The following is a 15,506-nucleotide window of genomic DNA, read 5'->3' as shown; positions in this document are numbered from 1 at the left end:
GAGGCAACAGTGCTAACCACTAAGTCACCGTGCCGCCCAGATTTTAGATCATAATCATGTAAAATAATCAGTGTACACAGTAAAATCACCAGTGTAAAACTAACACTAACAGTGTTAAATTAACACCGCCAATGTACATATGGCCCTAATCTGGCCAGAGTGGGACTGTTCACTGTCAGTGTTAATTTAACACTGGTGATTTTACTGTGTATTCACAAACCAGTTCACTCACTCATCTACAACCGCTTACCCAAGTAAGGTCTGGGGGGGGGGGGGGGGGGGTTGCTGGAGTCTACTCCAGCAGTCATAGGCAGGGTACACCCTGGACAGAATGTCAGTCCGTCCAAACTAATTCAAGGCCTATAAAAGGATTTGAAAAAGTAAGCAGATACAGCGTATTGAACAACTCTGAAAATAACCTGCAACTGCCATCACATCAACAACGAAGGTTTCTAATCATCTCCACACAACAGTGGGAGACTCACTGCGTGTCCAAATACTTTTGGTGCCCACCAGTGATGTGTGTGCGCGCGCGTGTGTTCGTGTGGTTCTGTAGATCCTGCATCATTAAAATAATTTGGAAGTGACTACCCTCAGACTAAACATGACAGTCTGCATTAAATGTTCATAATTTACTTTCAGCTCCAACATACTGAGATAGATAACAAGAAATAAACACTCGTACAGTGTCCAAACTACACAGGGACTGAAGCCCACAACAAACACCCCGCGCCCAGAGAGAGAGAGAAAGAGGGGTGAGAGAAGGGGGAGAGTGACTGATAAGTTCAGCACCACGGACAGCTCCTGACAGCGCAGCATCACTGGAGAGGATTTGCTGGAACCCGCGCGCGCTGCATCCCGTGCGCGTCACCCATCCGCCACTGATTTAACGATCGTGCGCGTGCGCGCGCAGGAGACAGAGCGTCTGGTGTTGCGTTTGAGCGCCGAAACAGCTGAAGAAACGAGAGAAGTACAGCCTGTTTTTCATCCTTACATCATCAGAGAGCGAGAGAGAGAGAAAGAGAGAGAGAGAGAGAGAGAGAGAGAGAGAGAGGTCCTTGCAGCCAGACTCCTCTCTGTCAGTCCTCAGCTGCAAAGCGAGTGTGACGGACCTCCTCCTCCTCCTTCTCCTCCTCCTCTTCCTGCACCTCCTCTCTGCTTATCGTCCGCACCGGCCAGGATGATGGACCGGCACCGTCCAGCGCGCGGATTCACGCTCTTACTTGCTGCCGCTTTGTGGATTTTCTGCCGCGTCACCGGAGCGCACGGAGCTTTGACAACAAGCCGTAAGTTGTTCTCTTGTTTCTGAGCTGGACCGGGTGTGTGCGCGGACCGGGGACCGGGACAGCGGGTCCGCAGGGTTCGGTGCACGGTGTGACGATAGATCTGGGCTGGTCCGGGCAGACAGATGGCTTTTGTGAGTTCGCACGTGCATGTGTTCGGTGTGTTTGGTGATGCTTTACCGAACTCGGATGTGGTTTGCTGTTTCTCTGTGCACACTCAGAATTTGGAAGCAGAGTGGTTTTGGACAGCTGGCACTTTGCAGAGATCTAAGTCCTCACTGTCACATCAAAACAAAGGATTGGAATATTTACTGGAATTTGGTTTGAAGCTTGTTTATCTTTGTATAACGTGAACTTGAACATGAACTCACATGAATCTGTGCAATTTGATTTGATTTGTTTTTGTTTGAACTGTAAATCCCAAGATAAATATTCAGCAAATTAAGTGCACAGGATGGATCCATTTTTTAATGAGTTGTTTGGAAAGAAATCCCCAGACCTTACGGAGCCGGACTCACAGAAATCCCAAGTATTGTATCTTTGCTTTCACTGTGCAGCACTATGCAGAAGTTTTAAGCACCCCATTAAATGGAACATATTGTGCTGAAGTTTTATTTCCCTTCATTAAAAAAAAAAAAAAAAAAAAAAAAATCAAACATTCCAACAAAGTGAATATGGGATTTTTCCCCCCACAATTTCAGGAAAGACACTAATCAGTTATTACATTACATGCTCCACTGGAAAAAAAAAAATCAAAAAATACAAAAACAAAGAGACAAGATTGGATTCTTGCACGACATAAATAAATGATCATTTAATCATATACGTACATTTCTAAAAGCTGAATAAACATAACACAAGTGATAGATAAACTGCAGAAGACCACCAAAAAGAAATGGGTTTTAAAATGTTAAAAAGTGGCCAGATATTTATATTTATGCATATAAAATTGACCTACAACAGATGAGGCGGCGTGATCCCCAACGCAAACACCCAACTCACCCCGGATGAAGCGATAGATAGATAGATAGATAGATAGATAGATAGATAGATAGATAGATAGATAGATAGATAGATAGATAGATAGATAGATAGATAGATAGATAGATAGATAGATAGATAGATAGATAGATAGATAGATAGATAGATAGATAGATAGATAGATAGATAGATAGATAGATAGATAGATAGATAGATAGATAGATAGATAGAATTTTCAGGTAAGAAAAGTTGATTTTGGTTTGCATTGATGGACTGCAACCCTACTCAGCCAGGTTTAGTTTCACCCGGGGAGGTGGGGTAAAGTAGCTATTACCAGAGTTTCTCAGTAATTTTACTACTGTCTGAATCTGTCATTTCAGTCATTTTGATAGACTGCATGCTGTTGTGTCAGTAAAGATTCTGTCACCTTTCACCTTCTGTAATATGAGCGGTAGAAATGACCTCAGGGTGTATTAATCCCATGTGAATACACATGTGAGTGATGTCCTGGAGTTTTCTACTGTTTATCTCAAGTGTGGAATTGCTTAAAGATCATGTGATGAAGTTCATGTCAGCACCTCAGCTGTGCCTTCCATCACTGTACTTTTTGCATGCAAATTCAAAAATAAACCAACACATTAAATATAAAGTCAGCGAGAGTGTACACAGCCAAAAAAAAAAAAAAAAAAAGAAAGAAAGATGCCAAGCTGACAGATAACTCAACTTGCAGCTGATCTGACTTCAGGCAGCTCCGTCATTCTCCTCACACACGGAAGATCAACCGGCACCGTTTTGTTCTGATGCTGAAAGTTGAAACGATAGTTGTTTGTAGGAGACTAGGTGAAGGTGAAAGCATCACCATTGATCCCAGTCTCCCCTATCTGCTTTAGTGTCACGTCAGTGTGATTTTTCCCCAGAATTACACAAGATTGATTTAATATCTCCTAATATATTCCATCTTGTTGAATTATATACTGTAGGTCATTATGTTTCTTCACATGTTGCTGGCTGTGGTGTTGTTCTTGGTGCATGTGAGCTCCATTATATCCGTCTGATATTTGCATCATCTTAACATATTAATTAGTCCTAACAGTCTTTAAAAGAAAAGAAAAAAAAAACAGGGAGAGTTATTTTTAGTGAGACTACGAGGGCTCGGTTTGGTGTCATCCTGGATGTTGGCGGTGCAGTGTGACTGATTCTTTTGGTGATCATCGGGGCTTCTCGGGTCCTGGATGAATGTGTCTGGGGATGACGGGCCTCATTAATTATCCTCATCCGACAACAGAGGGAGCAAGCAGGAAAGCAGAGAGATGTTCCTGTTACTGCGGCGACTGCCCTTATTACATGTTGCTTCACTTTATTAATTTCTTTTGTAACTGAGCAGAGGGCTGCAAACATATTGCAGTAGGGGAGGCCGGGGACAGCTGCAACACAAACACCGCCAAGCTCGTAAGGAGTATTTTATGGTGGAGCTGTTGGTATTTCTCACCACACAAACACATCTGTCTACTAATAGCAGTTAAAACAACTACTGGACATTTTATAACTTGACACCAAACACAAGATGTTCCATTTTCAAGTCTCACACATGGACGTTGTAATGCTAACTGGTGTCAAATAATAAAGCCCTCACTTTAAAATTACATCTGCATAACTGGACAAACCAAAGTGTGTACTTCTTGCACATTCATCTGAAAATATTTACTGTTAATTGTGCAACTGGCTAAAACTGTTTCTGGAATAAATAAATAAATAAATAAAAATCTTAGACAGGAATAAACTCAGCAACATTTTTTTTTATGCAACAAGTATTTTCATGATGTTATTTATGCCAAAAAAGTAACTCTAAGAACATCGGGAGATGAAAAAGCCATGCTCACATGGCTTTTCCCTCATGTCTGATTGCCTCCCCTACATTTTAAAATTTTCTTTAATATTTATAACTTCATGCGTCCTTTCAGACTTAGCTTTCACTTTTATTAAATATTTTAGATTTCATTAATTTATCTTCCTCTTTGTTTGTATTGTTGTATACATAAGTATGGTGACATCCAGAGGACAGGAAGTGGGCGTGGTCAACAGCCTTATGCGGTGGCTTAAATAAGTCAAAGTGTTTTTTTCATCTGTCTCAGAAGTTTCACACACAGCAGGGGTCGCTGAAGGACATCAGTGGTCCATAATTACACAGATGTAATTATTTTCAACATCAATTTATTAGATTCCTTCAGCTTTTCAGAGAACCTCTGATATTACATTAATTAGCTGTGTATCAGTAGAATAATTATTAATATTGATCATTTAGCAAGAATAAATAATGATTTGTTGCCTGTCTTAAAATTTGCAGACACAAATAAAGATTACATCTTTTTTTTTAAATTGGGCCATTGATTGGACAAAAGACATTTGACACCTGGAATGTTTTTCTTTTAAATTAATAAATTCATCATTTTTTAAACTATCTTTTAACTTTATTTTTTCAAGAGATGAATATTCATTATCACTATTATCATCCAATTACACGATCAAATTAGACAAATTAATTCATGTAAACTGTTAATTGCACATCTCCTCCAGTGATTTATAAACCCAGAATGAATCATATTTTGTGACGTGGCATCCGACATAGTCATCATCGTTCATTTATTGCAAATCTCAAAACCTGTCTGATAACTTTTTTTTTCTTTGGCAAGGGCATAATATGGGTCATTGACATTGTTCCCGGCTAAAAATCTTCGTAGATCCGTTCATTTGGAAATGGTGACCATTTTTATGCTGAAAACAGCCAATTTGAGTTCTTAAAGGCAATTTTCTCAGAAACTGTCTGATAATTTTTTTTTTTTTTCTAATTTGTCAAGGGCGTAATATGGGTCATTGACATATTTCACATTAAAAAAAATAATAGTCATAGATTTGTTCGTCTCGAAATGGTGGTCATTTTTATGCCAAAATGGCCATTTTGCCTTCGGCTTTAATTGAGCCGGTAACCCACAGGGCCCTTGGCACTCTAGTTTTAGATCTGGTGGGGAAATGCATTGTTTACATTCCTCTGGGATTTGCTGGATTTATGCGGCCCCTGGGTCACCACTTTGACCCTCCTGTTGTACAGCATGCTTGTGAATTAGTCATTAAAGAATGTGTAGAAGTGACGTGTTCATGTGTGTCTCCATGTTGGGCGTGATTAATGAAGATTATTAAATGTGAAACAGCGGTCAGTGACCTCATGGTGACCTGGTGTCGTACTGCTGACACTTTAATTATAGTACCTTATTGATCGCTTCGATCACTTAGTCCACAGGTCAGACTGGTTCAGTCTCCCTGGAGCAATGGTTCAGTATGTGCAGCAGTATGTGCAGCCGGCTGTTCGCGACAATCCAGCTGTGCCTAAAAAGTCCACTGGAGGCTTTTTGTTTGCAGCTGCTGAGAATCTCTCACATTCTAACCATCTTACTTGAATTTGGCATTCATGTTGCATTCAAGTGCATTTCTACTGACGTGGAAAGTGGATTAACAGTCAGTTACAAGATTAGATCATTTTCAGAAAAAAAAAAAAAAAAAAAAATCACCATTAGAAATGCCAAACTTTGACTTGTTCTTCTCTTTTAGATGACCTTCTATTTTGTTTTCTTGGAGAAAAACTGGTTTTGTTTGATTGAAAACAAACTGGTGTATTCTAATGGGACACCAGACCAAACTGGTGTTAAGTATTTGTTAAACCCATCAGATTTAAAACTGGCTTCAAAAACTTTTCAACCACAGGTCAAATAGTTTAGATTGGAATTGGTGTGACAAAAGTCACATGACTTAAAGTGGTTTTGACTAGTTCTTCTTGACTAGTTCTTTTTTAAAAGGCTTTAAAATCACACGTTTTTAAAACACTTGAAATGGGTGGTTCATCTATCCATCCATCCATCCATCCATCCATCCATCCATCCATCCATCCATCCATCCATCCATCCATTTATCATTTTACCCTCCATCCGTCTGTCTGTCTGTCCATCCATCCATCTTCCCAAGTGCCCCTCTACTGATCCATCCACCTATGTTCCCATTCACACATCCATCCACTCCTGCATCACAGCCCATCAGGTCCAACTTGGAACCAACCATTCCATTCCAGCTCTGTACTGGATGTCTGCATGGTAACTTTATCTGTCCATGGGGACAAAATGTGAAACTGTCAGCATCACTGTAACCAATCATCTGAGGCATAAACCCAAACAAGATTAACATTTCCATCCCGCTGTGTCAAACACACCAGCACATTTACAGTCAGTGGCCTGGTCGACCCTCTGACAGTGAGGATTCTGGGGCGTGCAAGTGTCAGTGAAGTGCATGCACTTTGTGATGCAATAAAGGCAGAGTTACACCTTTGATTTTCCTCAATGTGCTTTTCTCTTTTGCTGTTCTGCTGCGTTCAGTTTGTTTTAATTGGTTCTTGCAGCGATATCAGCTGCTGAAGATCAGTTATGTTCTAGATAAATTAAACAAATGCACAAACACCAGCCTGTGGAATACAAACACAAATCACACGGGGGAACAAATGTTTGTGCTTGTATTTCTGCTGTATTCTCCAGTGACTGGTTTGGATTTGTTCTTATTGTGTGTCACCACCTACTGTAACATCTCCAAAGCATTGCTGCACTCTTTTCATTTGTTGTTTGCTGTCTGGGATTAAAATGCTCAGGAGCAAAATTTACAAAAGGAATCTGTCTATGTTTTTGGCTATATTAAGTAATTAGATGACAAACAGAAAAATCATTGCAGTATTTTGAAAATCTGTCAAATGTTTAAGTTATTTACCAAGAAAAAAAGGCCAATTTTGTTATTTGTCCCAACTTATGAAATGTCAGGACTGGTTTATTATTATTATTTTTAAAGAAATTGTTATTATTATTGACTGATGTTGTGAACCTGCGCATCACAGTCAAATGTTTAGCTCAAGATTTCACCACTTTGCTGTTGGATCAATTCGACGTTCATTGTTGGGAAAGTGTAGGAACACGGACCCACAACAGGGGGCGCAAATGAACGGACAATGGAGAAAGTCAAATCACAAAGTTTTACTGTTGTGAACTCACACAACAAACACAACAGATTACAAATACAGCAGTAACCGAATTCCAAAGGTGTCGTGTGGGCAGGCTCGACGATAGGAGACGTCTGTCCGAGTCGAACCGGAACCACCCGATTTCCTCTGCCACCGAACCCCGGGGATACTGGAGCCGCCAAGTCCCGAACCCCAGGTGGCCACTGCCTCCGCTCGTCGGATCCGGTACTGCTGGCAAGGAACAGAAACAGTCAGGTGTGGGTGCGGCTGCACCCAGCAACACACAGGGTGGAAACACCACCTCTACCTCTTCTCAAAAACAACACTGAAGGATTGGAAGGTGAGTACTTATCTAGTCACGTCCAACACTGTCTTCAGCTGACCTTAAGCACAAGCAAAAAGTATTAACTCTTAGAATAGAGTAACTGGCTGAGTTCGTTACCTCCTTGGTAGAGCGATATCTCGGCAATGAGGTAGAGATGCCATCCTGCTGATATACCTCCCTGTTGATGGATATCAGCTGTCTCGTCTCAGGTGATGGGTGACAGCTGTCACCCTGGCTGCTCCTGTGAGGCGGCAGCGCCCTCTGGTGCCTGGAGCCCGCACTCCAGACAGGGCGCCCTCTGGTGGTGGTGGGCCAGCAGTACCTCCTCTTCAGCGGCCCACACAACAGGACCCCCCCCTCAACGGGCGCCTCCTGGCGCACGACCAGGCTTGTCCGGGTGGCGACGGTAGAAGTCGGCCAGGAGGGCCGGGTCCAGGATGAAGCTCCTCTTCACCCAGGAGCGCTCTTCGGGACCGTACCCTTCCCAGTCCACCAGATACTGCAAACCCCGGCCCATCCGTCGGACGTCCAGGAGCCGGCGTACAGTCCAAGCCGGCTCGCCGTCGATGATCCGGGCAGGAGGTGGTGCCGGACCCGGAGTGCAGAGGGGTGAGGTGTGATGAGGTTTGATTCTGGAAACATGGAACACTGGATGAATCCGCAGTGAGGCCGGAAACTGAAGCCTCACTGCGGCGGGATTGATGACCTTGAGAATTTTAAACGGACCAATGTATCGTTCCTGTAGTTTTGGGGAGTCCACTTGTAGGGGAATGTCCTTGGTGGACAACCACACTTCCTGCCCAGGACGATACGTAGGAGCCGGGATCCGCCGCCGGTCTGCATGGTTCTTCGCCCTCGTCCGGGCCTTCAACAAAGCAGAACGGGCAGCACACCACACCCGATGGCACTTCCGTAGGTGGGCCTGGACCGAGGGCACACCGACCTCTCCCTCGACCACCGGGAATAACGGGGGCTGATACCCCAAACACACCTCAAAAGGGGAGAGGCCGGTGGCTGATGATACTTGACTGTTGTGGGCGTACTCGATCCAGGCCAGGTGGGTACTCCAGGCCGTCGGGTGCACGGCTGTCACACAACGTAGGGTCTGCTCCATCTCTTGGTTGGCCCGTTCTGCTTGCCCGTTGGTCTGGGGGTGATACCCGGACGAGAGACTGACCGTGGCCCCCAGTTCCCGGCAGAAGCTCCTCCAGACGTGCGAGGAGGACTGGGGACCGCGATCGGAGACGATGTCTGATGGTATCCCATGCAGACGGACGACGTGGTGGACCAGGAGGTCCGCTGTCTCCTGGGCCGTTGGTAGCTTCGGGAGGGCCACAAAGTGGGCCACCTTGGAGAATCGGTCCACTATCGTGAGGACGATGGTGTTTCCCTGGGACGGCGGGAGGCCCGTGACAAAATCCAGGCCGATGTGAGACCAGGGGCGATGAGGCACGGGCAGCGGCTGTAGCAATCCCGATGTCTTGCGGTGGTCGGCCTTGCCTCTGGCGCAGGTGGTACAGGCCTGGATGTAACCCCGGACGTCGGCCTCCAGGGACGCCCACCAGAAGCGCTGCCGGACGACTGCCACGGTTCTTCGCACCCCAGGATGACAGGAGAGCTTAGAACCGTGACAGAAGTCCAGAACTGCAGCCCTGGCTTCTGGTGAGACGTAGAGTTTGTTCTTCGGTCCGGTTCCGGGGTCTGGGTCTCGTGTCAGGGCCTCCCGGACGGTCTTCTCCACGTCCCAGGTGAGGGCGGCCACGATAGCGGACTCCGGGATGATGGGATCCGGGGGATCCGACGACTCCGTTTTGACCTCATCTTCATGTACCCGGAACAAGGCATCCGATCTCTGGTTTTTGGTCCCGGGACGGTAGGTGATCCGGAAGTCAAAACGGCCGAAGAACAGTGACCAGCGGGCTTGCCTGGGATTCAGTCGCTTGGCGGTCCTGATATACTCCAGGTTCCGGTGGTCAGTGAAAACCGTGAATGGCATGGACGTTCCCTCCAACAGATGTCTCCACTCCTCAAGGGCCTCTTTCACCGCAAGGAGCTCTCGATTGCCGACGTCATAGTTCCGTTCGGCTGGGGTCAACCTGCGGGAAAAATAGGCACACGGGTGAAGGACCTTATCGGTCTTCCCGCTCTGGGACAGCACGGCTCCTATCCCTGAGTCCGAGGCATCCACTTCAACCACTAACTGGCGACTAGGATCGGGCTGCACCAGAACAGGTGCAGATGAGAAGCGCCGTTTCAACTCCTTGAACGCGGCTTCGCAACGATCCGACCAGGTGAAGGGGACTTTTGGTGAGGTCAGGGCTGTCAGGAGGCTAACTACCTGACTGTAGCCCTTAATGAACCTCCTGTAGAAATTAGCAAAGCCTAGGAACTGTTGCAACTTCCTACGGCTTGTGGGTTGGGGCCAGTCTCTCACCGCCGCAACCTTGGCCGGATCAGGAGCGACGGAGTTGGAGGAGATGATGAACCCCAAGAAGGACAAAGACGTGCGGTGGAACTCACACTTCTCGCCCTTCACAAACAGCCGGTTCTCCAACAACCGCTGCAGGACCTGACGTACATGCTGGACATGAGTCTCAGGGTCCGGAGAAAAGATGAGTATATCGTCTAGGTATACGAAGACGAACCGGTGCAGGAAATCCCGCAAGACATCGTTAACCAACGCTTGGAAAGTCGCGGGAGCGTTTGTGAGACCGAACGGCATGACCAGGTACTCAAAGTGACCTAAGGGGGTGTTAAATGCCGTCTTCCACTCGTCTCCCTTCCGGATCCGAACCAGGTGGTACGCATTTCTAAGATCGAGCTTGGTGAAAATCTGGGCTCCATGCAGGGGTGTGAACACTGAATCCAACAGGGGCAACGGGTATCGGTTGCGAACCGTGATCTCGTTCAACCCCCTATAATCAATGCATGGACGAAGTCCGCCATCTTTTTTGCCCACAAAAAAGAAACCTGCGCCCATTGGGGAGGTGGAATTCCGGATCAACCCAGCAGCTAACGAGTCCCGGATGTAGGTCTCCATTGATTCGCGCTCAGGCCGTGAGAGGTTGTACAGCCTACTGGACGGGAACTCACTGCCCGGAACCAAATCAATGGCACAATCATACGGATGGTGGGGGGGAAGAGTGAGAGCCAGATCCTTGCTGAACACGTCGACAAGGTCGTGGTACTCCACCGGCACCGTCCCCAGATTGGGCGGGACTCTGACCTCCTCCTTAGCTCGGGAGCCGGGAGGAACCGAGGAACCTAGACACACCCGATGGCAGGTCTCGCTCCACTGAACCACTACCCCGGACGGCCAATCAATCCGGGGATTGTGCTTCAACATCCAGGGAAATCCTAAAACCACACGGGAGGTGGCCTGAGTCACAAAAAACTCGATCACCTCCCGGTGATTTCCTGACACCACCAGAGTTACAGGTGGTGTCTTATGCGTGATCGGAGGGAGTAGGGAGCCATCTAGTGCCCGAACCTGTACAGGCGAGGTAAGCGCCACCAGAGGGAGCCCTATCTCCCTGGCCCATCTGCTGTCCAACAGATTCCCCTCAGAGCCCGTGTCCACCAGTGCTGGGGCCTTCAGGGTTGAGTCCTCATAAAGGATCGTGACTGGGAGTCGTGTGGCAATGTGGGTGTGTCCCACGTGAATGTCTCGGCCCACCCCTAGCCCAGTCTCTAGGGGCGGGGCGTTGGAGTTGAACCGCTCGGGGCAGTCTCTCATATGGTGCTCTATCGCACCACAAACAAAACAGGCTCCATGGGCCTGTCTCCTCTGTGCGTCTGGTGCCCTAAATGTTGCCCTACTCGTGTCCATAGCTTCGTCAGTAGGGGGAGCTGTGGCCCCACGGAGCGCAGGGGCCGTGGAGTGTGGGGAAGGCGGAGCGCGGTCGGAACCGGAAGGGAGAGGGACGGCGCGTGCCCGGCCACGCCCTTTGTCTCGTTCCCGCCGACGTTCTTCTAACCGGTTGTCTAACCGTATGACAAGATCGATGAGTCCATCTAAATCCCGCGGTTCGTCCTTAGCCACCAGGTGCTCCTTAAGAACCAATGACAGTCCGTTTACAAAGGCGGCGCGGAGGGCAGCACTATTCCAGCCGGACCTCGCAGCCGCGATGCGGAAGTCGACTGCATAGGCAGCTGCGCTCCGACGCCCCTGTCTCATCGACAGTAGCACAGTTGAAGCGGTTTCTCCTCTATTGGGGTGATCGAACACGGTTCTGAACTCCCTCACAAACCCATCATATGTCTGAAGGAGCCGTGACTTTTGCTCCCAGAGTGCTGTAGCCCAAGCGCGTGCCTCGCTGCGAAGCAGGTTTATTACATAAGCTACCTTGCTAGCATCAGTCGCGTACATAACTGGACGCTGTGCGAAGACGAGCGAACACTGCATAAGGAAATCCGCGCACGTCTCCACACAGCCTCCGTACGGCTCTGGGGGGCTTATGTATGCTTCCGGGGAAGGTGGGAGTGTCAGTGAAGTGCATGCACTTTGTGATGCAATAAAGGCAGAGTTACACCTTTGATTTTCCTCAATGTGCTTTTCTCTTTTGCTGTTCTGCTGCGTTCAGTTTGTTTTAATTGGTTCTTGCAGCGATATCAGCTGCTGAAGATCAGTTATGTTCTAGATAAATTAAACAAATGCACAAACACCAGCCTGTGGAATACAAACACAAATCACACGGGGGAACAAATGTTTGTGCTTGTATTTCTGCTGTATTCTCCAGTGACTGGTTTGGATTTGTTCTTATTGTGTGTCACCACCTACTGTAACATCTCCAAAGCATTGCTGCACTCTTTTCATTTGTTGTTTGCTGTCTGGGATTAAAATGCTCAGGAGCAAAATTTACAAAAGGAATCTGTCTGTGTTTTTGGCTATATTAAGTAATTAGATGACAAACAGAAAAATCATTGCAGTATTTTGAAAATCTGTCAAATGTTTAAGTTATTTACCAAGAAAAAAAGGCCAATTTTGTTATTTGTCCCAACTTATGAAATGTCAGGACTGGTTTATTATTATTATTTTTAAAGAAATTGTTATTATTATTGACTGATGTTGTGAACCTGCGCATCACAGTCAAATGTTTAGCTCAAGATTTCACCACTTTGCTGTTGGATCAATTCGACGTTCATTGTTGGGAAAGTGTAGGAACACGGACCCACAACAGGGGGCGCAAATGAACGGACAATGGAGAAAGTCAAATCACAAAGTTTTACTGTTGTGAACTCACACAACAAACACAACAGATTACAAATACAGCAGTAACCGAATTCCAAAGGTGTCGTGTGGGCAGGCTCGACGATAGGAGACGTCTGTCCGAGTCGAACCGGAACCACCCGATTTCCTCTGCCACCGAACCCCGGGGATACTGGAGCCGCCAAGTCCCGAACCCCAGGTGGCCACTGCCTCCGCTCGTCGGATCCGGTACTGCTGGCAAGGAACAGAAACAGTCAGGTGTGGGTGCGGCTGCACCCAGCAACACACAGGGTGGAAACACCACCTCTACCTCTTCTCAAAAACAACACTGAAGGATTGGAAGGTGAGTACTTATCTAGTCACGTCCAACACTGTCTTCAGCTGACCTTAAGCACAAGCAAAAAGTATTAACTCTTAGAATAGAGTAACTGGCTGAGTTCGTTACCTCCTTGGTAGAGCGATATCTCGGCAATGAGGTAGAGATGCCGTCCTGCTGATATACCTCCCTGTTGATGGATATCAGCTGTCTCGTCTCAGGTGATGGGTGACAGCTGTCACCCTGGCTGCTCCTGTGAGGCGGCAGCGCCCTCTGGTGCCTGGAGCCCGCACTCCAGATAGGGCGCCCTCTGGTGGTGGTGGGCCAGCAGTACCTCCTCTTCAGCGGCCCACACAACAGTTCATGCTGCTGATGAAGGTTTTTTCTTCTTTAGATTCCTTGATGCGAACCTCTCTGACATTATCGGGTATTCATAAATACCCCCCCACACACACACACACACACACTCTCCATACCCCCACCCCCACCTGTAGCTTTAGCATGCCACAACAATCACCATTTTCTGGTTTGAAACTAAGAATAAAATATTTTATACAGTCTAATCTGACATAAGTAGAACTAATCTATATTTAAACTGTAGTACAGGTGTTTGGATAATCCCATGATTAACTTCAAACATTCTCGATTAAATGAGACGTTTTATTTGGCACTTGTATGAAACTCATATTATGATATTTTAAATGGAGTCTAATTTGGATAATTTTGTGCTAACCTGGATTTAAATGGTCCCACACAAAGATCAACTAATTTAAACTGCAACAACTGTGGTGTGGACAACTTCAGACATGATGTTGTCCACACCAGCATATTGTCACTCTTCCATGGCTTCTGGCACCTTGCACAAGACACTGTAACATCTTTCTCATCACACTTTCTTTGATACTGTCATGAGGGTGCCTCACCATGTCTGGTGTGTCTTAGCTTGCGAGATTTAGAATACAGTAGAATGGATTTATTGTCATTGCAATAACCTGCAACGAAATTGGAGATTTAATGCATTTCAGTTCTTGCCATTTTGTAGACTTGTCCATTGGTTGCCATCTTCATCAATGAGCTTCTCCTCAGTGCTATATTTTTTTAAAATATATTTTCTCAACTGATATACTTATTCACCTAAAATTTTTATCTAAATGTCACCTATACAGTTGTCATCTGTTTCACTTATTTTGATCCAGTTTGATTAAATACTACCGGCTCCATGAAATTTTTTTTTTTTTTTTTTTGCTATGGGGTCAGCCTGGATCCCAATTTGATATAATGATATCTGGTCAGACTCTATGGCAAAAATCTGACCTTGAGTCAAATTTTCATAACTATTGAGCTATCAGCGGGTTTTTATTCAGGTTATTTGTCTCAGAGAGACTGCAGGGAAGCGCGAAGTATGGAATTTTTGTACTGAAAAGTCATGTTCAAAAAAGAGAAAAAACTATCAAAACTATTTCAAAATGAAATGTGGTTTATCAGGCAAAATAATCAAAAGTTTCTTTCTGCAAAAATGTCATAAAAAAGATAAAGACATTTTGGGGATGTCCAAATACTAAACAGCAAGTTTCATGACATACGTATATTGATGAGGGTTAAAGTCTTATTAATCTACTTTGAATCAGTTTAACCCAGATGTTAGCCATGTTCAAACCTTTCTAGTTTAATTAAATAGAAATTGGTTGTTTGAAATTATTCTAAACAACACATAATGTGGCCACAACACTTTTAATCCACTTTCAAGCAGTTAGCCAATTAAAAAAACAAACTGGTTTTAAACATCTTTAAACCAGTAATATGATGGTTTAAACTGGATTTGAATGTTAAATTGGATTTGAACTGCTTTTGACTTCTTGTCAAAAAGCAACTATATAAAGACAATAAGATGAGCCTCGGAGTCGGTCGGTTAGTGACACTGTGGGTGGTCAAGTGGGACGCCTCTGGAGCTCGTCTGATTAAAAAAAGAATGGAAAAATAAGATTAGCCTTTGTCTAGCTCATTAAGACTGCCAGGCTGTTTGACATAACCATCAGTCTGCTTGTATCTCCAGGGCCAAATGGGAACACAGTAATTCATTTTAGATGCTCAGAAGCAAAATGGCAGCATTTAGATGCATCCTGGTGACAACATAAATGTTCAGATTTTAAGACTGACAAAAACCTGAGCAAACCGAAGACATCAATATTTCATTCTGCTCTGCTGAAGAAAGTGGTTCAAATCTCAAAAGAGACCAGCACAAGGTCTGATCCAATATCTGATCCAATTTGGACCAAACCTTTTGGAATGATTGAGGGTCAACCAAGAACAAAATGATTAGATTTTGAGAAAATGTGCTAAAAAGT

At 45.5% G+C, this 15,506-nt stretch overlaps 1 protein-coding gene across 1 annotated transcript in view; it reads left to right on the top strand.

The window, feature by feature from the left end:
• The first annotated feature begins 996 nt into the window (after window positions 1-996).
• Window positions 997-15,506, top strand: part of cntnap2a (contactin associated protein 2a) — a 1,233,088-nt gene continuing 1,218,578 nt past the window's right edge. The window contains 1 exon segment of the mRNA XM_034162408.1: window positions 997-1,286. Within this exon segment, the coding sequence (XP_034018299.1) occupies window positions 1,181-1,286 (106 nt within the window). The 5' untranslated portion in view covers window positions 997-1,180.

Source organism: Thalassophryne amazonica, chromosome 1 (assembly GCF_902500255.1).
Source record: "Thalassophryne amazonica chromosome 1, fThaAma1.1, whole genome shotgun sequence".
NCBI classification, from domain to species: Eukaryota; Metazoa; Chordata; class Actinopteri; order Batrachoidiformes; family Batrachoididae; genus Thalassophryne; species Thalassophryne amazonica.
Note: the sequence above shows the minus strand (reverse complement) of the source record. Positions and strands in the feature narration are given on the sequence as shown.